Here is a 24,770-nt window from a genome sequence, read left to right as displayed (position 1 = left end):
TAGGTGTAGAAAATGAAATGACTCTACTATTTGTGAAACAGAAGGAGTACTTTTCAATAAAAAATTTTAATCTTCGTATCTAAAAGTTTTGATGCAACTTAATTGGGATGGAGAGAATAATAAGAACTAATAAATTAATTGTTGATGAATGATTTGATTACGAGAGCATCCCCATCCATGCTCTTGCCAAAGAGCATGGATGTGGGCCCAGACCCACATTTATTATTTTTTTACTCTATGCTCTTCCCCAAGAGCACAACACCACATTCATGCTCTTCCGCAAGGACATGCTCAAGGGTCCCACCATTCTATTATTTAATTTAAATAAAAACATTTCCATAATATTAAAATGCATTAAAAATATCCAAAATACTATTACTAATTACTAAAAATTTAAAAATTACATAATTAAAAGCTTAAAAATTAAAAATTTCATAATTAAAGTCTAAAAAATAAAAATTACATAATTTAAATCTAAAAAATTAAAACTACATAATTAAATTCATAAAATTAAAAAACCCACTACTCGTTGCCGAATTTCGGCCAAATGTGTTTGATTAGGTCTTCTTGTAGCTTAGTGTGGGTTTTGGTATCGCGTATTGTGTGTCTTGTTTGGATCCTCTCGCGCATCGTCGTATGCACACTTAGGCGTGGGGGAGACTTTGCGGTTGAGCTTCCGGCTTCATCCTCGTCGTAAAAGTTAGCCGACATCGTTCATTCGTCAGCTATAATCATGTTATGCAAGATAATACACGTGTACATGATGTCGGCAATATTCTTAACGTACCACAGCCGAGACGGGGCCCTCACAATGTTGAATTGGCCTTGAAGGACTCCAAAAGCTCTTTCGACGTCTTTCCAAGCAGCCTCTTGACGCTGCGCATAAAGAACCCTTCTCGGGTCTTACGGATTGTTGAGCGTCTTCACGAAAGTCGACTACCTTGGGTAGATACTATCGGCGAGATAGTAACTCATGTGGTATGGATTTCCGTTGACGGTGAAGTCGATCACCGGTGCTACACCATTCAAAACATCATTGAAGAGTGGTGAAGAATAGAGCACGTTCAAGTCGTTATTGGATCCGGCAACACCGAAATATGCATGCCAAATCCATAGGCGGTAGTCGGCGACCGCTTCAAGGATAAGCATTGGGCTGCCGCCTTTGTGGCCACTTAAGTGTCGCCCCCTCCAAGTATTCAGGCAATTCTTCCACTTCCAATGCATGCAGTCAATGCTGCCAAGCATACCGGGAAAACCGTGGACTCTTTCGTGAAGATGAAGCAACCGTTGACAATCTTCGGTGGTGGGTGCTCGAAGGAATTCCTCACTGAAAGTAGATCGAACGCCGTCGCAAAATTTTTTGAGGCATTCGATTCCAGTTGACTCACCCACATGCAAATACTCATCGAAGAGGTCAGCCGTTTGCCCAGTAGCAAGTTGTCTGAGGGCACAAGTACACTTCTGCAACGCCGAGAGACTTTGCCGACCGGTTGCGTCTCTACGTGATTGAAAGTATTCAACACGGGAGGACAATGTGTTGACAATACGCATAAACAACCGTTTGACATGTGAAAACGGCGCCGGAAGTAATATTCCGGAAATTGCGGCGAGTCGGAAAAATAGTCGGCAACGAGCCTTTCATGGGCTCCCTCCCAGTCACAAGGGATGTAGCGGCGATTTGATCTAGTTGGTCGAGGAGGAGGGGCGGAGGTAGCGGCGGCAACATAGGCTTCATATGCGACACGATATTGTTCATAGTATTCTTGTTCTTCGCGCTCCGCTTCCGCAATGATATCGTTCATATCCATTTTTAAATTTAGAGAGTGTTTGAGTGAAAGAGGAAGATGTAGGTGAGTTGTATGAAAAAATATGAATGAGAGATAATTTGATGTGAAAAATGGATGATGAATGTGTATTTATAGATAATTTTGAAATTAAATTTTTTTTAAAAAAATCAAAAAAATTAAAAAAACGGTAATAAAATGGTTATATTTTTTGGAATCAGAAAATATATTTTTTTATTTTTTAATATTATTTTCGATTTAAAGAAAAATAGAAATTGACTCGTCACGTGGCCCTGCTCAGCAGTACGGACGTGCTTGATACATCGAATAGCGGCGTGCCGTCAGCAAGAGCACAACGGCGGACAGCAGAGTGCCACGCCGTCGGCACAGACGGCGTCCATCCCCAGGAGCATCGTCGTTGGGGATGCTCTGAAAGCTATGTATTTTATCCCGGTAATTAAATGGAGTAATAAACCTTGTTCGCAATTTCCTTAATTTATTTCACAGCGTAAAATCACTGAGAGAGAAAAAAATCTAATACATCTTGAAAAAATCAATTTCATCCCTTGTGAATCAATTGAAAAGAAAATACTGAGCTTCAATCTAATTAAAGATTTAATGGCGCGTGCTACTAGGAATAATTCTCAGCCTACTTCAGGCGGTGGTTCCGTCCCTTCCGCCGCTCCCGGCGGCGGCTTGCCGATGACCGAATGCGAGAAGATGATCCGACGAAGTCTCAGAGGTATAATTCCTTTCAATTTAACGTTTCTTCTTTTCAAAGATGAAACCTTTTTAACTCACATTTCCAATTTAGGGGTTTAGGGTTTAAGGCTCTAGAGCCACACTTATCGCCGTTGCTGTATATTTTTAGATCCCAAGGTGAAATTTCTCAGGGAGAAGCTGGAGAAATCGGGGTGTGGTATTGGAAGCAATTTCATTAAGGGATACAACTGTGAAGAAGCCATAGCCGGTGGATACAATAGGGCTGAAGGGGTAATTCAGCGATTGTCTGTTGCTTTTTGCTTAATTCAAGACCACAAGTTCGAATTTTGGAACCCTGAATCACCAATGTAAATATGTTACTGCATCATTTTTTTGATGTTTACTTACTGTATCAACTCTTATTGAAAGAAAAATTTAATTAAAAAAGAATTTGGTTTGAATTGATGATGTTGCCAGCAGTAAATGATAATTATTTGAGTTATTCGTTTTGTGCGATTGAACTAGGTAGTGGTGTGTTGTAATCATTTGCAAATACAAGATCAAGTTACCCAAGTGGTGATTCATGAGCTGATTCATGCATATGACGATTGTCGAGCTGCAAACTTGGACTGGGCAAACTGCGCTCATCATGCCTGCGCCGAGGTTAGGCTCTGCGAGATATTGCCTGTTTTTTATTTTAACTTTTATTTTTCTTTGTAATTATTGATACAATCTTCTGAAAGTGAAGAGGTATTATTTGATCTATAAGGGTCTGGTCATTGTGGGTTTTTTTTCCATGATCATATATGGTTGTTGTACTTTTTATTGGAGCAGATTCGAGCTGCTCATCTCAGTGGTGATTGCCATTACAAAAGAGAGCTAGTTCGTGGTTTTCTAAAGCTAAGAGGTCATGAGCAAGTGAGTTTTGACTTGCACTAAGTCCTGCATTTTATTTTCTGTTACATTTTTCTTTAAGAAAAAGTGCTCTGGATTCTTTAATTTGACAGGATAGTTGAAATGAACCAGAAATTAACAAGGAGCGAAATAGCGTCACTGTAATTATGTGTTGTCAGGTTATTTAACAATGAGTTATGTCCTCAGCGAATTAAACAGCCCTTAGTTCCTCAATTCCTTGATGTTACATTTGGCTTTTGAACTTTAACTTTCATCAGTTTGATGTAGGATATGATTTGCAGCGCTAATTTTGGTCCTTATTTATTACTTAGGTGATACATTGACTAATTATTGGTTTAAGGGGCCTTAGTAATGGTCATTACTCATTAGCCAAAGTCTCTAACTTGAGACTGGCTCTCTATACCAATCAGGTAAGTCAACCCACGGAGTTTAATGTAACCTGCCAAGTTATACGGAATATTGAATCGTGAGAGGAGTGGACCAAGTTCATGTCTTTCTCCATACTTTCTTGCATCTTTGTCTGTGTGCTTTATGTTTGCCATTTTTGTCTTAACATGTGCTGAATTAATATATGAAAGTATCTTGGTAAGTATTAAGTAACATGCACTAGTGCTTCAGTAAGTTTTGTCATTATTGTTATAGCTTTTGACACAAAATTAACACGGATGCACATCTTCTTTTAATGTTGACAAGGAGATTAAGATCGATCTGCATTTAGTTTATTAATTGTTATTTAATGTTTATAAATAGAGCTTTGTTCCCTACCCTAGAAATGTACAAAAAATTAAGTCTTTAGTAGGGAACTACCAGTTATTGCCGTGTGTGGCCCTCTTTTGACATGAGTATCGTTTGCTATTTATTTCCTAGTTCAGTTTTATTATGGTAGTTCGATTTGTTCCTGTTCCTTGTGTTTTTTCCTGCTTTCTCCCATTTAACATGCTGGTTGTGGCCGTTGTGCTATATGCTTTTTATGCCGAATATCTTGTCAAATGCATTTGTTGTTTAACGGATCGAAGACATCGGTTGAGATCCGTACGTAGACACGTGGGCAGCCCACCCACTGTCTGTGAGCTCATGCTGCGGCACCTTGACGCATATTCCAACCATCTGCCCCCACCACTGTTTGTGTCAGTAGCACCGTCCATGCCCTTACCTGTATCGATTTCAATGAATAGAGCATCAAGTGCACTGCCATCATCACCAATTGTACTTGAGAAAGCACCACTTCATCATTCACATCCTGATGATCCGTCTACCTTGCTTGGGCCATCAGCTCAACCTGCTGTTGCGACGTCCACAACCGTTGCGCCAGCTCACATGCTTCGAGTTGTAGTCAGCCCTGAATATCTGCCACCACAGACCCTGCTCCCCCCCCTTGCCACATCAGCAGCCTCTACAGCCAATGACACTCGTTCCACAGTCCAAGCCATATTGTTTCTGTTCGTTTCCAGTAACCATTGTAATGCCAAGGTTGTTCGCCAACGCTGCTTGTTGTTGTGGCTAGTCACCACCATCACAGCCCCTGCCATTACCCCTTCTGCCACCTCCATCAATTGGGTCTCTTCCGCTGCAACATTCTTCTCCATTGATCTCCTTACAATAGCCTGCCGCCGCTGCCTTTTGGTTCCTAGTGCAGTCTCGCTACTCTAGGGTACTGACCCGTGTAGCCTGACCGACTTTTCTGTGTTTCCACGCATTGACTCATGTCTTTAAGCATGAATATAACCCGCCTTGGTCGGTTTCAACTCCAACTTTGTGGGGCAAGGCTGTTTCGACAACGGAAGTATTAATATCTATATGCATTTAGTTTATCACTAATTGTTATTTAATTGTTTATTGTTAGCAAGAGTCTTGTTTGAGGTCGAGTAATTGAGATATAGTGGTCTTATGAATAGGGCTTTGTTCCCTAATGTTGATGTGTCGTTTGTTTTTTTTTCTTACTTCAGTTTTATCGATGTACTTTGATTTGTTCTCTGTTCCTTGTACTTTTTCCCGCGTTCTCCTATTTATCATCCCAATTGTGCGATAAGCTTCTTATGCTGATATCTAGCAGTAGAAGGAGAGACCCACGGCAGAATCGATATGGATTGCTATGATTATGATATACTACTGCTTAGCTTCGTATTATTAACCTCTTCTTTTTTTAACGTGATTTCTAATGGTATGTGTGTCTGATGCTGATGCTAGGAATGTGTTCGGCGAAGAGTAATGCAATCCCTCGCTTCAAACCCGAACTGCTCAGAAACAGCAGCAAAGGATGCGACGGAAGGTGTTTGGAATATTTGCTATAATGATACAGAGCCCTTTGATACAGTTCCTTGAAAATGCAGGTGGAGCTCTCTCTTTATCAAATAATAATTACTTACATTCTTGCATAGCTTTTCGATTTAAGCTAGAAGGAGAAGGAGAAGGTCTCCTCTACTATCCACATAATTTTACTTGTAGAATTATTAGTTTTGGTTTTCCCTTGAAAAATTGTATGATTAAGAATATTGGAATTTTGAAATTATTCAGGTGTATGATTAAGACTTGCAGAATCTTGGAAATTTTGAAATAAACAAACTGACTGATATTGAATTGCAGTCATTGAATAAATGAGTTCTTGAATGTAGAGTGCCATTTTATCATCCAGTTTGGGCTTATATATAGTGTTGTCTAAAATGATCTCTTAGTATCACAGGTTAATATACTGTATTATTTGATCTATGTATTGGCTGAGAAGTGAAGGATTAGGTCGATGCTGTCAGAATTTGCTAAAGTGCAGCCTTGCTCTAAATTGAACAACCTTTAAAAACAATGGAAAATCAAATCAACAAATTCAAAAACTGTAACAAATAATTAATCGAGTTTGAGAAATGTAAAGGAATGCGAGTTGGAAAAGTTAGTGGAACGTGAGGCCTATTTTTATACAAGTAGTGTTGTAATAAAATGTGAGTAGATTGAGTTAGTGGAATGTGGAATATACCCCCAAAATTAGTAAAATTGAAGTGAGACAATTAATTAAAGACGGACTAAAATGGAAAACTAGGATATATAATGAGGGACGAAGGGAGTATGATTGAATTTCTTTTCAAATTCAGTGATACAAGATATTACGATTTTATTAAGCTTCTAAAATGCTAAAGCGTGCAAATGTGTTGTGGCAACACCGCTCTTATAGTCTTTGAGACATTTTTGTTCATAGAATTTTATCCATAGATGAGTTATCTATCCTATTAAACATGCACTTATGAGACATGTTATATCGAATGATATCCTGCAACCACAAAGATAGCAATATTATTAAATAGGTAATGATATCCTGCGACCACAAAGATGGCAATATTATTAAATAGGTTGGAGATAGTATTACAGTAGATTAATAAGCAGATTGTATAAAAGTATATGCCTGAAAAAGGAATGCATCGATTTGAATAGAAAAGAGAGACAATTATGATATTTAGAGTGATATCGAGTGGGTTTTGAAAACGAGTGGAGTTCAGTGAGTAACTTTTAATAATTCTTTCCTCACCTCAACTTTATTTTTCATGCCTACCAATAATTATCATTTATGTGTATGTAAAATCCACACTCATATTGCAATCATGCACTACTTTTTTAATAAAATGGTCGTGATGAGGTCATGATGACTTCGAATTGAAGTAAGAAAGCAATTCCATTACTTCTCTTACCTTCTTATTTTATTACTTCAACAAATATTTGTCTTCTCGCATATACATCTCATTCACTAATCACTAATTAGCTGCGACAAGTCACATTCTTCTTTTTATTGTAGGTCACTATGTTTTGTTCATGTTTCCTCGTATTGTATTATACAACTATTAAATTAGATTATTGGTATTGCTAGCTATTGCCTGGTGATTGAAATGCAACATATGTTATTACTTGTTGGTGATGCTGTGAGCAAGTCTGAAAATTAACTTGAGGGTACACACAATTAGATTTACAGAAAATATAAATACTCTTTCTATCTTGCCTCATTCAAAGGGATACATTCATATTTTTCGGGATGTCCCTCTCTAATTGACATACTTCTTTAAACACAAAAATTAACTTCTCTACTTTACTATTTTTATACTTTATTCTCCAACCACTTAACTTATAAAATAAACAGATAGTATTAACTATGGTCCAAGTGTGTATAAATTATTTTTTAGAAAGTAGAGTTGGCATTCTAAACCCCGACTTTAAAAGACAATGTAAAATATCAATTTTTGCTTGGATAGGGCAATGAAAATAAATTGAAACTGTATGATTTAATATTTCAATTTTAAAATCTATAGAATTTTGGTATAATCAAACTTTGTGATCGACTAATGGTACACAAATTAAATAAACATGTTTAGTTTAACCTGCTATATAAATAACATGCTTGTGCAAGATGTTATTGTTACGGCGGAAGGAATGTAGAATTGGAAGGACTTGAATCATTGTTTAATTATTATTCTATATCTCTAACTAATATTTGTAAAGTAATCCCACGTCTGATTTAAACCTAATTATGCCGCCTAGGAAATAGTGACGTGGTGATGATATATACCGCCTCATTTTAGTTTTATTTGTCAATTATGAATATGAGTACAACATTTAATTAATATCTCCTGTCGCACTTTATTTTTTTTAATTCATGTTGTAGTCATAAAAATGTATGCCCTAGCTATTTATTGTATGAGTGTAATTTCTATGCTAGTTATAGTTTATATTATTGTTTGTGTTAGTAAGTTTACATTCAATGTTTAATTATACATTAGTACTATTAAAAGGAATGAATAAATAGTTTGATCTTTGACAATTTGTTTATTGAGAAATGTTTTTATAAGTTTCGAATGACAATGTAGTCACCCGCTTTGAAGAAACGAGGATTCGTCGAATAATAAATAATTATGTGATTTTCTTTTTATTAATTTATTACTTCAAAGCTAAACAAGGTTTCAATGTATAATACTTTTAGCAATAATTTTTTTTACTTTATTAGTACAATTATCTACTTTATATTTGCACCATCAATGTGATTTTCTTTTTATTAATTTATTACTTCAAAGCTAAACAAGGTTTCAATGTATAATACTTTTAGCAATAATTTTTTTTACTTTATTAGTACAATTATCTACTTTATATTTGCACCATCAAATTAAAAATTTTGAATCCATCACTAATTGTTACTATCGGATTACTAAAAGCATATTTAGTAAAAAAGATAATTCATCTATATTTGAAATTCTATGACTACTATATACATTTTTAGTCATAGAATTCCAAATATAGATGAGGGCCGCTCGTGTCAAAGAGTTGTAAATACCCATAAATTTGAAATGGACTTATATCTGAATGGTTACGGTGTCTAAACCAAGACACAGAAAAATAGAGCTGAGGTATCAAAATCCGTCATTTTTTATAAACCACCAACATTTATGATAAAGCCAAACACTCTACACAAATATTCCACATGCCATAACATAAAACCAATAGATTTGTTTTATGTTCGCCTGCTTTCGTTCCAAGTGATTATTCACCACTTCTTGGTGTCAAATATGCATTAAATTAGATATTTAATTACTCCCTCTGTCACATCTCAAGTGATTGACTGCTTTTCGGCATGTGTTTGAGGAAAATGATACTAATAAATAGTTAAAGTGGAGAGAAAGTAAAGTAAGAGAATGATATAGATACGACTGTCTTCTATTATTATTCTCTCTCTTACTATATTTTCTCTGCACTTTAACTATTTATTAGTATCATTTTCGCAAAACAATGGTAAAAAAACTCAATCACTTTAGATAGGACGGAGGGAGTATAAAAAAAGGTTTTATGGTCTTCTGTGTATATCTCTCTGGAAAGAGAAATTATGGAGTTATATGTCCATTCAATTATTTTTATTCGTCTTCATATGATGGCCCATCCGACCAAACTAGGCTTTATTCCTCAAATAATTGATAAACCCCCAATTTTCATTATAGAATTCATCAAGAAGGAATAACACTAAAAAAATTGATATGCATCAAGATACTATTTAACCATTTTCCATGTGTAATCATCAAAAAGTAAGATTATAGAATGTTAATTATTAGAGGCTTTAATTTTCTTAGCAACAAGATATTTATACAATTAAACATAGATGGAAACGAGTCATCTTATGCCACAATTAATTCAAATGATCATTTTATTGGTTGTTCTTAATTTGACAAAATACCTTTAACTATTCAGCATAACAACGTTCTATCATTTTGGAATTTCGGGGTTGAGCAAAAAAGAAAGGCTATTTTCTGTCACGAGAGCTTATTATTCTAGCGATCGATGTGGCTCATCCGCTCTTGACCTACCACCTTCTCCTCGAGTTATGCCCTTTCCATGCCAGTGGGTTAGGCCCTCCCCTTAACAGGTCACTGTGTACCCTGATTTAACACCCCTCATAATACTATCGAATCGATACGTGGGGAGCCCTTAGGGTTAGGGTTTCAACCTTTTTTTATGAATGATTTGAAAGAAAGAGAAGTGATGAGAAGTGATCTCTCAGTATTTATTACTACTGTAATTGAGGTGACGCTTCTATTCCTTATCCATCCACCAGGGAAAATTTATAGCGTTATTGCTAAAGAATAATTGAACTTTTGATGTCACTACAATTTATAACCTAAATTTATTACGATTATAGTAACTATATTATGTAATTCCATTATTCAAATTTGAGTTAACAAACTATACAGTACGGAGTATTATATATTTGAGTTAAAATTTTGGCCAACTAATGCAAATAAAACCTCTTTATTTTGTCGTTTCTAATTCTAAAATTACATATGTCAAATTCAACTAGTCAAATTTTTAACTTGGCACTATGAAATGAATAATGGAAATAAGTACTTTCTCATCTACCAAGAGTATATATACCCCATATAACCAGCACACATTTTAAGAGTATAATTGGTACATATTGGTGGTTCTATTTTTATTGGGATTCTACTTCAAACAACAGATAAAAGTCGAGCGTAATACAACCCAAAGAAGGAATACAAAAGAACGAACTTAACCGAAATTACAATTGAAAAATCGAAACAGTAAGACCGTAAAAGTGTTTAGCCGAATCGAGGAGGCCTCTTTCCGCAAGACGAGATACGTCCCGGTAGTGCTCTCGGTTTTGCATGTCGTCCCCAAAGATAAAACGGCTACGTCTCTGGTGAAGCAGCACTGCAATCAACAGAGCTCCGGCGAACTGGATGGAGGAGAGGGGCAGAGCTTTCGACAGAAAAAAAATGCAGGAGAGGGAGAGAGCTTATGATGCTATATGCTTTGTGAATGTTGTGTTTTGATGCATCGAATGGCTAGCCTATTTATAGGCCTAGTCCACTGCAGGGGTCAATTCAGCCTTGATGGCTATCATCATGGCTCATTATGGCGGGGCAGTAACCGCCGGCTGTTACGAGTTTGAAAGCTGGAGTGGTCGACGTTGAATCAAGACGATGTACACGCCTTAGTTCAACCGTCACATGTGTACTTCGTGAAGCGACTTGATAAAGACACTGATCAAGCCATCGCTCAAGGCGCAGTAGACCGAGTTGATCAGGCTACTGATCAAGGCGCAACATGTCAAGTTGATCAGGCTGCTGCCCAAAACTGGGGTGGTCCAAACATTAAGTCTGGATTCAGGGACAAGCCCAAGAACCAAGCCCAAAGACCACCCAAAGACCAATTGCCAAGATCCAAGATCCAAGGGCACGAGCGCGGGCGCGGCTCGGCTCGGCGCGCGTGTGGGCTCTTTCACCCATCTTAATCCATGATAATTACTAAGTGTAATAAGTCAATTAATAAATACACATTTAAAGATGTGTCTCATCTCCTATGTGGGATAATTAACACTAGTTAATTACTCCCTGCAATTTCAACTTATAGCTTTATCAAAAGCTACAATGTGATCAACTTTAATCCACCATTTCTCACTCACCGGGAATCGGATTTGAGAAAGTGAATATACTACGGTCATCTACGCGGAACGTAGATCGACGCTATATTATTTAGTTTTCCAAAATTAAATGTCTCGTCACATTTATTATTGGTCAAACTTCATTGACAGGACATCTTAAAATCAAGATTCCAACAATCCCCCACATGAGTGGAAATAGCCAAATGTATATGCATGCAGACACAAGCTCAACCCTCGAGAGTTATATAAGCACAAAGATAGGTAGTTGTTGGCTTTGAACCCTCCATAGTCGACACTATCGGATACACATGCGGCTTAGTAGCGCGATGCTTTGAACTAATCCCCCACGGCGTGCACCGAGAAAATGGTGTTAACGCTTAAACACTTCAACCTCATCCGTTCTCACGTTTTGTGTCCTTTGCGGCCTTGGACACCACTTTGGATTCATAAGTGTGTTATTTGAAGCGGCCTCACTTCACACTTATATAGGTGATTCCTAATCGAGTATCTTGTCCTACTCGGTCTCCTTGAGAACTCAATCTCCTCGAGATCCTTAGGAGTCATTAAAAAGTCATAGAATTAGCCTCACCACTAGGCAAGTTTTCCAACACTCTATTGTTCTCTAGGGAATAGATATAGTTGAGTGTTTCTCATGAACTCTCATAGCTTAGTTGTCCCTTTGAACCAAGTTCTTGGAATCTCCAATCATCATGGTTGGGTTACCACTATGACAATTCTTTAGTTTGTGGATTTCAAACCCATTCCCTCTAGCAACTTATTCATTTGATCCCGGTTTAACCCTTTGGTTAGCGGATCCGCTAGATTATCTATTGACTTCACATAGTCAATTGTAATCACCCATGTTATGATCAAATGTCTCACGGTGTTATGTCGTCGACGTATATGTCGAGACTTACCGTTATAGAAGCCATTGTTTGCCCTTCCAATAGCCGCTTGGCTATCGCAGTGGATCAGCACTGGTGGCACTGGCTTAGACCAACATGGAATATCTTCAAGGAAGTTCTTAAGCCACTCAGCTTCCTCACCAACCTTATCTAAGGCAATGAACTCCGATTTCATTGTTGATCGGGCTATACATGTTTGTTTTGTGGATTTCCACGATACAACACCACCCCATTTAGTAAAGACGTATCCACTTGTTGAAAGTGAGTCTCTATTGTCGGATATCCAATTTGCATCACAGTACCCTTCAAGTACTGGGGGTATCTCGAGAAGTGTAGCCCACGATTTTGAGTATGTTTTAAATATCTCAAAACCCTCACAAGAGCTCTCCAATGCTCATTGCTTGGATTGCTCGTGTAACGACTCAACTTGTTCACGGCACAAGTAATGTCAGGTCGAGTGCAATTAGTCAAGTACATAATGCATCCGATGACCCGTGCATACTCTTCTTGTGCAACGGGTTCGCCTTTGTTCTTGCTCAAGTGAACGTGGAGTTCAATTGGAGTCTTAACCGGCGCGCCATCATAGGCTCTGAATTTATTCAATATCTTCTCAACATAATGTGATTGTGTTAAGATGATTCCATCAGACGTTCTTAGAATCTTCATTCCAAGAATTACATCGGCTAGACCCATGTCTTTCATGTCAAAGTTTCTCTTTAACATGGTCTTTGTATCGTTAATTACTTGAGTGTTGCTACTCAAGATTAGCATATCATCAACGTATAGATATACTATAACATGGCCGTTATTAGTGCTCTTGATGTAGACACATTTGTCGCTCTCGTTGATTTTAAACCCATTTGATAACATCACATTATCAAACTTCAAGTGTCATTGCAATGGCGCTTGTTTCAATCCATATAGAGACTTTACGAGCTTGCATACCTTTTTCTCTTGTCCAGGTACTACAAATCATTCGGGTTGTTCCATATAAATTTCATCTTCTAATTCACCATTTAGAAACGCGGTCTTTACATCCATTTGATGATTCTCAAGATTGTGCAATGCAGCAATAGCGAGAAGCACTCGGATAGATGTAATCCTTGTTACAGGTGAATAGGTATCGAAGAAGTCATGTCCTTCTTTTTGTTTAAAACCCTTTACTACTAGTCGGGCTTTATACTTATCCACTGTTCCATCGACCTTAAATTTCCTTTTAAGTACCCATTTGCAACCTAGAGGTTTCGCACCTTCAGGTAGATCTACCAACACCCAAGTGTGGTTTAGCAAAATTGAATCAATTTCGCTTTGAACAGCTTCTCTCCAATGTAGCCCGTCTAGGCTATCGAAGGCTACATTTATAGATGTCGGTTCTTCATCTAACATAAAAGGAATATAGTCAGGACCAAATGTTTTTGGTTTTCTGACCCTACTACCACGTCTTAGTGTTGTATTCTTTGGATCGGGCCTTGCACGCTTGCGCGATTCAGGTTCCTCATCCGCTGATTTAGAACTAGTGGCTTCTTCTTCCACTGGTTCAGAACTAGTGGCTTCTTCTTCAATTCTTGTCTCAGAATTGGTTGAGACTTTTTCCTTGTCTTTGCAAGGAAATGTATTTTCGATAAATACAACATTCCTTGACTCAATTGTTGTTCCTACTGTAATAGTCGATATTTCAGACTTGTGAACAACAAATCGAGATGCACTACTGTTAAGTGCATATCCAATGAAGATACAATCAACTGTTTTAGGTCCAATTGTAACTTCTTTGGGCGGGGGAACCATTACTTTTGCCAAACACCCCCACACTTTGAGGTATTTGTAAGATGGTTTCCTTCATTTCCACGACTCATAAGGAGTGACGTCTTTTCTTTTGCGTGGGATTTTGTTTAGGATAGAGTTGGCTGTCAAGATAGCCTCCCCCCACATGTTCTGGGGCAATCCAGAACTAAGTAGCAGTGCATTCATCATTTCCTTTAGAGTTTGATTTTTGTGTTCTGCAACACCATTAGATTGTGGTGAATATGGAGCAGTTGTTTGATGAATTATACCACTTGCATTGCATAACTCCTCAAACGGGGCTACATATTCCCCTCCTCTATCGCTTAGAATCGTTTTGATTTCACAACCAAGTTGATTCTCAACTTCGTTCTTATAATTTTTGAACGCTTCTATTGCTTCATCTTTACTTTTTAAAAGATAAATGTAGCAATACCTTGTGCAATCATCTATGAAAGTGATAAAGTACTTTTTACCACCTCTAGTTTGCACCATCTTTAAATCACATACGTTCGTGTGAATTAATTTAAGGGGTTTTGTGCTTCGTTCAACCGAGTGAAACGACAACTTAGTCATTTTTGCTTCAAGACAAATCTCACATTTATCTTTACTAAAAACTTCATTTGCCTTTAGTAAATCAAGATTTACTAATCTTTTAATGACGTTTATATTTACATGTCCCAATCTACAATGCCATAAGTTTGAATACTCAATCAAGTAAGAGGAAGTAGACGCATTGTTATTGATAGCCAAAGGCTTGGGTCCATGGCGCGTAGCCACACTAAGCTTGAAAAGCTCATCGGTTACATAACTTTTTCCGAGGGATTTTCTAAACTTATACAATATGAACCTATCGGATTCAAATACAAGTTTAAAACCCTTATTAACTAGTATAGATCCAGAGACTGGGTTCTTTCGGATGTCGGGCACATGCAACACATCCTTCAAGGTGATCAAGACACCAGACGTCATCTTGAGGATCACTGTTAAGTCGTATTCTAGGCCTTGGTTACTGGTCAGTATAACGTGCATAATTGGAATATATCTGCAAAACAGTTGCTAATGTGTGCAGGGAAAATGTTCTAGTCAGTATGGGAAGGACTCAGACTACTCATGTGAAAGGGGCATCAGAGTGTTGCTATACTGACCTGTATGCATGCCAAAAAGGCTCGAGATGGAGAAGAAGCATTGCTGGGAAGATCAGCCACAAGTAAGGGCAAAAGGGTCATTTCGCGAAGAGAGTCTACCCTAAAAATCAAGGGCATGCCTCCCTATAAAAGAAAGCCACTTGGAGAGAGGAAAATGAGGTAGTTAGAATTCTCTCTCGGTAGATCAGTTCCTACAGCCTCGTCCTTCATTTTCTCGTTCCTCGCCACAGCCATGGTCACCTGAGTTCCATCAGTCTGCCGGAGATCCACCGTCCTTCGTTCTAGCCAGTTTGTTGCGTAGTGATAGCAGTTCCATCGCCCGGAGTGGCAAAACAATCTTTATTTACTTTCTTAGTTAATCGCACTTTGTTTTCTTACGTTGGATCGGTTACATTTTCGATATTTGCTTACTTTGAAGTCTTAGTTGTGATCCAAACGTTTTTATGATATGAAGTCGTTTTTGTGCATCGGTTCCTGCTTGATTCTGTTTCTTTCTGCCTAGATAGCTTAGATCTAGTTGTTACGGTAATTTTCAAGTGTTGCGAGCATGTTTTCATTTCCGAATTGATAGATCTGAGTTCATGAGTTTAGATAGCTGTTAGATTTTAGGTCTGAAATGGTTAAGTGTGAAAGCCTAGTTTACGTGATTTCAGCCACCTTGCATGTTACCCAGTAAGCGTAATCTCAGTTTCGTTAGTTTAATCTTTTGATTTGGAGTTTAGATTGTAGATATGTTCTTGTGGAGTTTGTTAACCTGAAATTCTCGTTCATGGAATCTGAGTTGTTTTATTTATGTTCGTACTTGTTGGAGAAGACAATGTCCACATCCAAATTTGGGACCACTTTTACTTTTTAGTTACTTTTTGCTTTTGTCCTTTACTTTTCTCTACTTTTCTGCTGGTACCCTACAGATCTGTCAGCCTAGTCACCTAACTACCACTTATTATCTGATATGCCGTTTCACCTTTTATAGTAACCCCGCACCTCCCACATAATTTCTGAAACATAATGTTCTCTACTCTCACGTACACAGCTGCTTATCAATCATCTCTCACACCTCCTAGTCAGTAGAGTACCACATTAATTTCCAGTCTAGTTAGAATCTCAACCCAGAGCGTGGTAGCTAACCAACCCTTCCAGAATATCACCACAATTACCAAAACGCATCATCTCTATGGGATTCGACCCTTACCTCCACTATACTAATCAGTAGAAGTGAGTTGAGGAATTTCTTTGATAGCCAGGTTCAGGCTTAGCTGGGGTTTCCATCCTAATCAGTAGGATACATCCTTGCTTTAACGACACCTGACGAAAACTTGTTCTATCAATCACATCTCCAGTTCCTTTCACTTCGGATGATGCTTGATTCCTCATGTTGATCTTCCTCCCATCAACAGGATTGTAAGTTGAAAACTTACTCCTATCGGCACAAACATGAGCAGTTTCTCCAGTGTCGATGTACCAGCCACCCTTGTTTTCAACAAGGTTAACTTCTTCAGTGACCACAACAATGAGGTCGTTTACATACCAGTCTTTGAACTCCTTCTCAACGACGTGGGTTGCCGGCTTCTTCTTCTTACTGCGGCAGTCCTTGGCAAAGTGGCCAGTTTTGCCACACTTGAAGCATTCGCCTTCACATTTTTTTGCAGGCTGCTTTCCTTTCCCTATATCCTTTTGACCTGGGCGAGGGCGTTTGTTGGAGGGACCGCCCCGCTCCAACAGATTGGCTTTGGCTTCAAGTGGGCTAAAGCCCTTAGCCTTTTGGTCGCTTTTGCGCACATTAGCCTCAATGCGCAGTTTCACGATCAAGTCTTCAAGGGTGTCACACCTCAACCCCTCTGACGTATGCACTTACTATAAATAAATCCGTTATTATAAAAACAATCAATACGCGTGTCTAATTCATGGAACACCCATATTATATAAGTTCAAACCAACACTTATCCGATACATATTTCAAAATATCCTGTAAATGTGAAACCCTCTCACCTATATACTATACATTTATGTACATGCAAAATGATGAGGAAGAGAAGGTTGCCAATATGCGTCAGCCGCCGAACCTGATAACACGTGGAGTTCCTATGACCCATGTCAGTCAAAACTTTACTGTTATCTTATTCCTGAAAAAGTTTAGTGGTTTATATGAGCCACAACTCAGTATATATAAATTTCCACCTTTAATCTCACATGATACAAAAACATCAAGCATATTCTTTCATCAATACATATAATCAGAAACAATATATAACATAATTTAAAAACAAACCATTTCATATTCATATGCATATGCCACTCTATTCATTTTATTATTCTGTAACAGTCAAGCCTGGTATCTGCCCGGGATTCCTCTATGATTGACCCGTAGGTCCCATTATGATTTGGACTCATAGGTCCCTCTGTATTTGGACTCATAGGTCCCTCTATATTTGGACACATAGGTCCCTCTGTATTTGGACTCAAAGGTCCCTCTGTAATTTCAGATCAAGTACAAGGCCGTCACAGATCCTCTTTAATCACATGATTAATGTACTTTCAATACCATATGTAAAACATCAATTACATATTTCTATCATATAATTCATTTACAACATCATATTCATTGCACCAATCACATATTCATATCATATTCCACCATCTATATCAAATAACACATAATCATATTGGATCACATCATATAATCAAATCATTCATTTTATTTAATACCTAGCAAGGAAGCAAATAAAACATGTAGAATTAAAAGTGTGATTTATACATACCTTAATTTAACTAAAATCCCAATTCTGCTTTGCGATCTACGACTCTTATTTCTTCTTCTAATTTTCGCTCTCATCTCCAACAACTATTCTATTTTTCTTTCTTTTATTTCATTTTTCCTTTTCTCCCTTTTTTTTTCTTCCTCCCCATTGATAAAATGAACTTCCTATTTATATTTAGCTTTACCTATATTTTTGCACAAAAGTTGTTTTATTACCACATATAAGTCATCACATCAAAACTTATCAAAACTATTTACTTTAATATTATAAAGTACATGACTCATATTTATGTTGTGCATGTAATTCTACACTTGCCATGTATCATATTACCTAACACCTCTATTTACACAACCTTATCCTTCCTCTTTTATTTTTCTATAGTAATAAGCTACAAATATGTATATTAGTGTGTGTATATATCTCATGCATAATTATAAACAAATTGTCATGCATACACAACATTAGGCACACTTTAGTAAATTAGTTAATCTACTAACTGACGCATACATTTTACATATAATAATTAAGCTATTTTAATTAACGAACTAATTATATATTTATGTTTCCTTTTTTTTCTCTTTTTTTATATTTGGGTTGGGGATGTCACAAAGGGTCATCTGCTTTCGCTTGTGTTTGAGATAACTCTTGAAGTCCTTCCAACTGGGAGGAAGCTTGTCAATGATCGTGCACCTTAAGAATTTATCGGGCAAGGTCATCCCTTCAGCCACTAGTGCGTGGATGATCATTTGGAGCTCTTGAACTTGCTCCATGATAGGTCGAGAGTCGACCATCTTGTAGTCCATAAATTTGGATGTTACAACTTGTTCAGTACCTGCAGCATTATCTATGCTATACTTCCTTTCTAGGCTTTCCCACATCTCTTTTGATGTGGTTACAACGGAGTATACATTGTACAAACTATCATCTAAAGCACTTAGAATGAAATTTTTACAAAGATAATCTCCTTTTCTCCAAGCTTCATAGTCCGCCATGACTTCGAGCCTAGTCTCTTGATCGCTTGGCGCGGGCGGCTCGTTTTCAGTGAGGAAGTTGGCGACTCCCAATATTGTCAAGTAGAACAACATCTTTTGGTACCACCTTTTGAAGTCAGATCCTCCAAACTTTGGTGGCTTCTCGGCAGGTGGCATCATTCTTGGTGCCAAAGGTGTCGTACTTGGTTCATGGAAGGAACCAATTTCTTTGCCACCGAAGGAGCCAACAACGTGGTTGGGCATAGAGCCCCCACCATTCATGTTGGGCATGGAGCCCACCATGGTCGTACCAGCCCCGAAGGAACTAGCACTCGCGTGAGACCCGAAGACCCCAGCATTCATGTGAGACCCGAAGGCCCCAACACTCGATCCATTAAAGGACCCGAAGGAACCATTAAAAGTAGAACCAACCGATCCACTCGAGGTGGATCCACCAGTGGGCCCAGGGGGTTAACAAACTCCCAAGGCGTTGTTGATGAAGATGGATAGCGCCAGGGAGTAGGGCTGGCAATTTTTGACACGACACGATAACACGACACGAAATTAATGGGTTTGGGTCAGAGCTTATTGGGTTCGTTTCCTTATCGGGTCGACCCATTAAGGACACGAAAATTTCGTATCGGGTTCGTGTTATCCGTTAACAATACGTGTTCGTGTCGGGTTCGTGTTATCCGTTAACAAATAATATTTTAATATTATTAATTCTTATTATTTTCATTTTTCAATATTTATTAAATTGACTCTCATAGTCTCATATGGTCATATCTCATTTAAATCATTTAAATATTTAATCACTTTCCAATACGTGTTGTTATCGTGTCGTGTTAACTCGAAGTGGTTCGTGTCGTTAATGGGTTCGTGTCGTGTTCGGGTCTGAGGGTAGCGGGTCGTGTTCGTGTTCGTGTTTGGGGTTTTCTTAACAGGCCGTGTTCGTGTTTGTTGTTATCGTGTTCGTGTCGTTATCGTATCGACACGATAACGACCCGACACGCATGATTTGCCACCCCTACCTAGGAGTGGGCATCATCGTCGGAATCGACGATGTGTTGACCGGTGCAGTGGTTGACAAGGTGGATGGAGATGCGGCGGCGGTGGTGGCAGTGACGGTGTTGGATTCAGTCGACATCTCCAGCAAAGGTATTAAGTTTCGGAAGTGATTAAGTTCAGTTTAGAGATCCAAATTCCTTCAAAAGCAAGTCTTATCTCGTCTTGCGATTGTTGGGATTCCACTTCAAACAAGAGATAAAAGCCGGGCGTAATGCAACCCAAATAAAGAATACAAAAGAACGAACTTAACCGAAATTACAATTGAAAAAATTGAAATAGTAAAACCGTAAAAGTGTTTAGCCGAGTCGAGGAGGCCTCTTTCTGCAAGACGAGATACGCCCCGGTAGTGCTCTCGGTGAAGCAGCACAACAATCAACAGAGCTCTGGCGAACTGGATGGAGGAGAGGGGCAGAGCTTTCGATAGAAAAACAATGCAGGAGAGGGAGAGAGCTTATGATGCTATATGCTTTGTGAATGTTGTGTTTTGATGCATGGAATGACTAGCCTATTTATAGGCCTAGTCCACTGCAGGGGTCAACTCAACCTTGATGGCTGTCATCATGGCTCATTATGACGGGGCAGTAACTGTCGGCTGTTACGAGTTTGAAAGCTGGAGTTGATCAGGCTGCTGATCAAGGCGCAACATGTCAAGTTGATCAGGCTGCTGCCCAAAACTGAGGTGGTCCGAAACATTAAGTCTGGATCCAGGGACAAGCCCAAGAACCAAGCTCAAAGACCACCCAAAGACCAATTGCCAAGGGCAAGGGCACGAGCGCGGGCGCGGCTCGGCTCGGCGCGCGTGTGGACTCTTTCACCCATCTTAGTCCACGATAATTACTAAGTGTAATAAGTCACTTAATAAATACATATTTAAAGATGTGTCTCATCTCTTATGTGGGATAATTAACACTAGTTAATTACTCCCTGCAATTTGAACTCATAGTTTTATCAAAAACTACAATGTGATTAACTTTAATCCACTATTTCTCACTCACCGGGAATCGGATTTGAGAAAGTGAATATACTACGGTCATCTACGCGGAACGTAGACCGACGCTATATCATTTAATTTTCTAAAATTAAATGTCTCGTCACATTTATTATTGGTCAAATTTCGTTGACCGGACATCTTAAAATTAAGATTCCAACAATTTTTAGTTGAGAAATGGTACTTAATGGCTTTCACTATAGAAAAACGTGGAGATTTTTACAAATAAAAGGTCTTTGTAATGTTAGGAAAAAAATAAAGGTTAGTAGTATAAAATAAAGTGTGGGGTCATATGTAAAATGAAATATCATAATCCCAATTTCCCAAGATAAGTTAGTCATATTTCTTTTTAGGATGCCCTACTATAAGTGAACTATTTTCATTTTTAGCAAAAAAATCATCTTTCTTATTTTATTTTCCACCCACTTTATTCTTTCTTTACTTCTCTACTTTTCTTTCTCTCGTATTTTACTCTCTCTACTTTAACTCTTTAAATATCAACTTCTTAAATCACGTGCCCAAAACAAATGGTTCGTTTATCTCGGAATGGAGGGAGTGTATACTATATGCTACGTGGACACGAAATAATGCAATTTTTTGTAGCCGAAAGAAATGCATGCTATTTTATAATTATTGTAAATTTAGATGAAAAAGTAAAGATCAAAACTGCTGCTACTTTTTAATAACTTTACATAATTACATCATTTACTAATTTAGCACGCGCATTTTATTTAAACAAAAATGTAATGGATTTAATCTAATCTCTACTTATGACTAATAGAGTCCACAAAAATGATTGGACAATATAGAGCTTACGACTAATTAATTAAGACCATAAAATAATGTCGATAAGCGTAGGTCATATTATATTAGATTTGTCTCACCGAGACAATTGGTCAAAATAAATAATTCACATTAGTACGTTATTAATTTTAGAAAACACGTTTTGCACAAAATTTACGAAAAATAAATGCTTTGATGTGTTTGGTAATATTTCGTATTCATTTTACCCACGCGTTTATGCCTTTATGGCGACGGTGTCCCACATCACTTAATACCTACCGACCAACTCCGTTAAAGACTTACTAAAATATCCAACTTGAACCAACGGGACGCAGCGCAGTTGGCAGCACGGAGTTATGGTGACCTAGAGGTCAAGCGTTCAAACCCCGCCACCTGTGGTTTAAACCCCGGTCGAGCAGAATTAGTCGAATTCCGCCGAAGGCTGATTCGTTACACCCGTGGTTAAACCAAAAAAAAATATTGAACTTCGAAAATATAAAGGAAATGTGTATTTTTGAAAAAATATGTTACTGGGGTGAATTGTAGTGTATAAAACTTACTGATGTATATATATAAACTAATAAAACAAACAAAAGTTGTGTCATGCTCTTAGACTATATAATTTTTTTTAATATCTCATTTATAAAGTCTTTAAATTTATCTACTTTTTATACTCCTGATTATTATTCAAAAGTCTTTATTAATGATCCTGATTCTTAAAAAATAAATTATCCAATAAACATTAATAAATAGTATGGCATATGCCAACTTTTTTTACATTATATATGGCCCATTTACGAATGTATATTAGTACTATGACTTTTCTATATATCTTAGGTCCCACGTAATTTTCTTAGATTGGAGTAGGGAATCTACCGACACCTTATTCATCACGGCATATGAATCATGCTATTTAGCTGGCTCGATATTTATTTTCTCTAAATTTTTCGATCCTTTATATTGCGGATGGTTACATTGAAAACCTTTATAAAATGAGAATTTTGAAAACTAAAAGTCATACTATTAGATATTTATAATATTAATTGATATCACAAAATATATTAGTTTTTTATATTAAGTCAAGAACTAAGATGAGTCAGAAACTACTTCTTTCATCCGTGAAATGTTGTTCACTTTTGTCATTTCGGTCCATCCACGAAATGTTGTCCACTTTTGCTCTTTTTTTCATTTTTGGTAAATGGAGCTCACTTTCCACTAATTAATTATACTCACATTCTATTATAAAACTAATTTATAAATGTGGAACTCACGTTATATTAACTCTTTCCATCACTTTTCTTCGCATTTCTTAAAACTCGCGCCGAATCAATGTGAACAATATTTGGCGGACGAAGGGAGTAATATTCATAAATCAAAATCTGATATGTTTTGTGATATCAATTGATATTAATATATCTTTAAATGAGTATAGTTTTATATTTTGATTATAAAAAAAGTTTTTAAAATGATTCATCTCATATCATATTAAATCAGGGCGGTCTATATTTGTTAATAATGTAAAACAAAAATTGAGAACGTGCTACATATATAAAGTCAAGTCCCTATATATTTCTAACAATAAAATTAATATTTAAACATTAAAGTGATGCTTTGTATTGAAGATTAATCTAAATAGATAAAGATGGTATAGATTGATTACTTTTTTACTAAAATGGATTAGAAAATATTCTAAAAAATATACTCCATATCGAAATAAGTTGTTTGATTCACGTCATCTTATTGAAATTACATACTAGTAAATTCTTGTGATTATAATTGGGTAAACAGAAAATATTAAAAGTCACGAGGGACTCGAGCCAAATATCTTTATTTGGCTTGATGCATTTATCAATGTATCGGTAATTAGGACACACACATACTTCCAATGATAATAAAAATTAGTTAATCATATTGTTAATCCTTAGTTGCTATGAGTTATCATGATTACTTATAATTAAGGAGAATGTATGTTTGCTTATCTCCATAATGCTAAGCTTGTTTATAGTACTATCCTTATGACTAATTTAATTATCATCTCTACTATCCTTATGACTAATTTAATTCTAATTAAAGCTTATTACTCTCTCTGTTCCTTATTATGTGTCCTAGTTTTCTTATTTGGACTGTTTATTAGTTGTCACAATTCATTTTTACCACTTTTAATAATGGACACTACATACTACTAGGGTTAGAACGGTACGGTATACCGCGACGAAATGGCCATACCGCATACCGTATCGTACCGTGCGGTATGACAAAAAACCATACCTTTACCGTACCGCTTTTGTCGGTATACCGCAATTGCAGTATACCGAAAAGTCGGTATACCAAAATTTAGACATCGTTACTGTAGCGCTTTTGTCGGTATACCGTACCGTGATTTCGGTATACCGCAATATGCGGTATACCGCGGTATACCGTAATTTCTGGTATATACCGCAATTGCGCTATATACCGTATTTGCGGTATAACGCGGTATACCACGGTATATACAAAATGCATACCTTTACCGTACCTAAAACTGTCGGTACGGTATGATACCGTACCGAAAAGTACGATATACCGAAAATTCGGTATTTTCGGTATTTTTTCGGTACGGTAAGTGCGGTATTTTTTCCCAGCCCTACATACTACTAACTCATTTTCACTACATTTTATTATATAAAACTAATACTCCATTCGCTTCACTTTAGCAGTCCAACTTTTCCATTTTAGTTCATCACACATTAGGAGTCTCAGTTAGAATCTTCCATAAATAGTAATAGACTCCACATTCCACTAACTTCATTTCGCTCACATTTTATTATAAGACTAATATATAAAAATGAGACTCGCATACCACAATCATCTTACACCAACTTTCCTTTTTATTTCTTAGAGCTCACTCCCAACTCAATTGAGACTGTTAAAGTGGAACGAAGGGAGTATATAAAAGTAGGATTTCCATTTCATTAATTTTTTCAATTCATAATTAGGAGTGTTTCTTAAAATCCATATCAGATCACATGGGACATATATTGAGAAAGTATAACTTATTGCCAATATTGTAATTA

The 24,770-nt window shown here is 37.2% G+C and overlaps 1 protein-coding gene across 1 annotated transcript; it reads left to right on the top strand.

Annotated features, from left to right (window-relative positions):
• Positions 1–2,277: 2,277 nt before the first annotated feature.
• Positions 2,278–5,996, top strand: LOC121764838 (mitochondrial inner membrane protease ATP23-like). Its single transcript, XM_042160867.1, has 5 exons — positions 2,278–2,526; positions 2,656–2,777; positions 3,012–3,149; positions 3,321–3,404; positions 5,589–5,996. Exons 1-5 carry the CDS (start codon positions 2,403–2,405, stop codon positions 5,721–5,723), a joined length of 603 nt encoding a protein of 200 aa, XP_042016801.1. The 5' UTR covers positions 2,278–2,402; the 3' UTR covers positions 5,724–5,996.
• The last annotated feature ends 18,774 nt before the right edge of the window (positions 5,997–24,770 follow it).

The sequence above is a fragment of the Salvia splendens genome, chromosome 14 (genome assembly GCF_004379255.2).
Source record: "Salvia splendens isolate huo1 chromosome 14, SspV2, whole genome shotgun sequence".
Taxonomy (NCBI): domain Eukaryota; kingdom Viridiplantae; phylum Streptophyta; class Magnoliopsida; order Lamiales; family Lamiaceae; genus Salvia; species Salvia splendens.
Note: the sequence above shows the minus strand (reverse complement) of the source record. Positions and strands in the feature narration are given on the sequence as shown.

Excerpts from the sequence above, each read along its gene's own strand:
- LOC121764838 (XM_042160867.1), top strand. The coding sequence starts at position 2,403 with ATGGCGCGTGCTACTAGGAATAATTCTCAGCCTACTTCAGGCGGTGGT. Across the intron at positions 2,527-2,655 it reads GATCCGACGAAGTCTCAGAG|ATCCCAAGGTGAAATTTCTC; the intron begins GTATAATTCCTT and ends GTATATTTTTAG. Across the intron at positions 3,405-5,588 it reads AGCTAAGAGGTCATGAGCAA|GAATGTGTTCGGCGAAGAGT; the intron begins GTGAGTTTTGAC and ends TGCTGATGCTAG.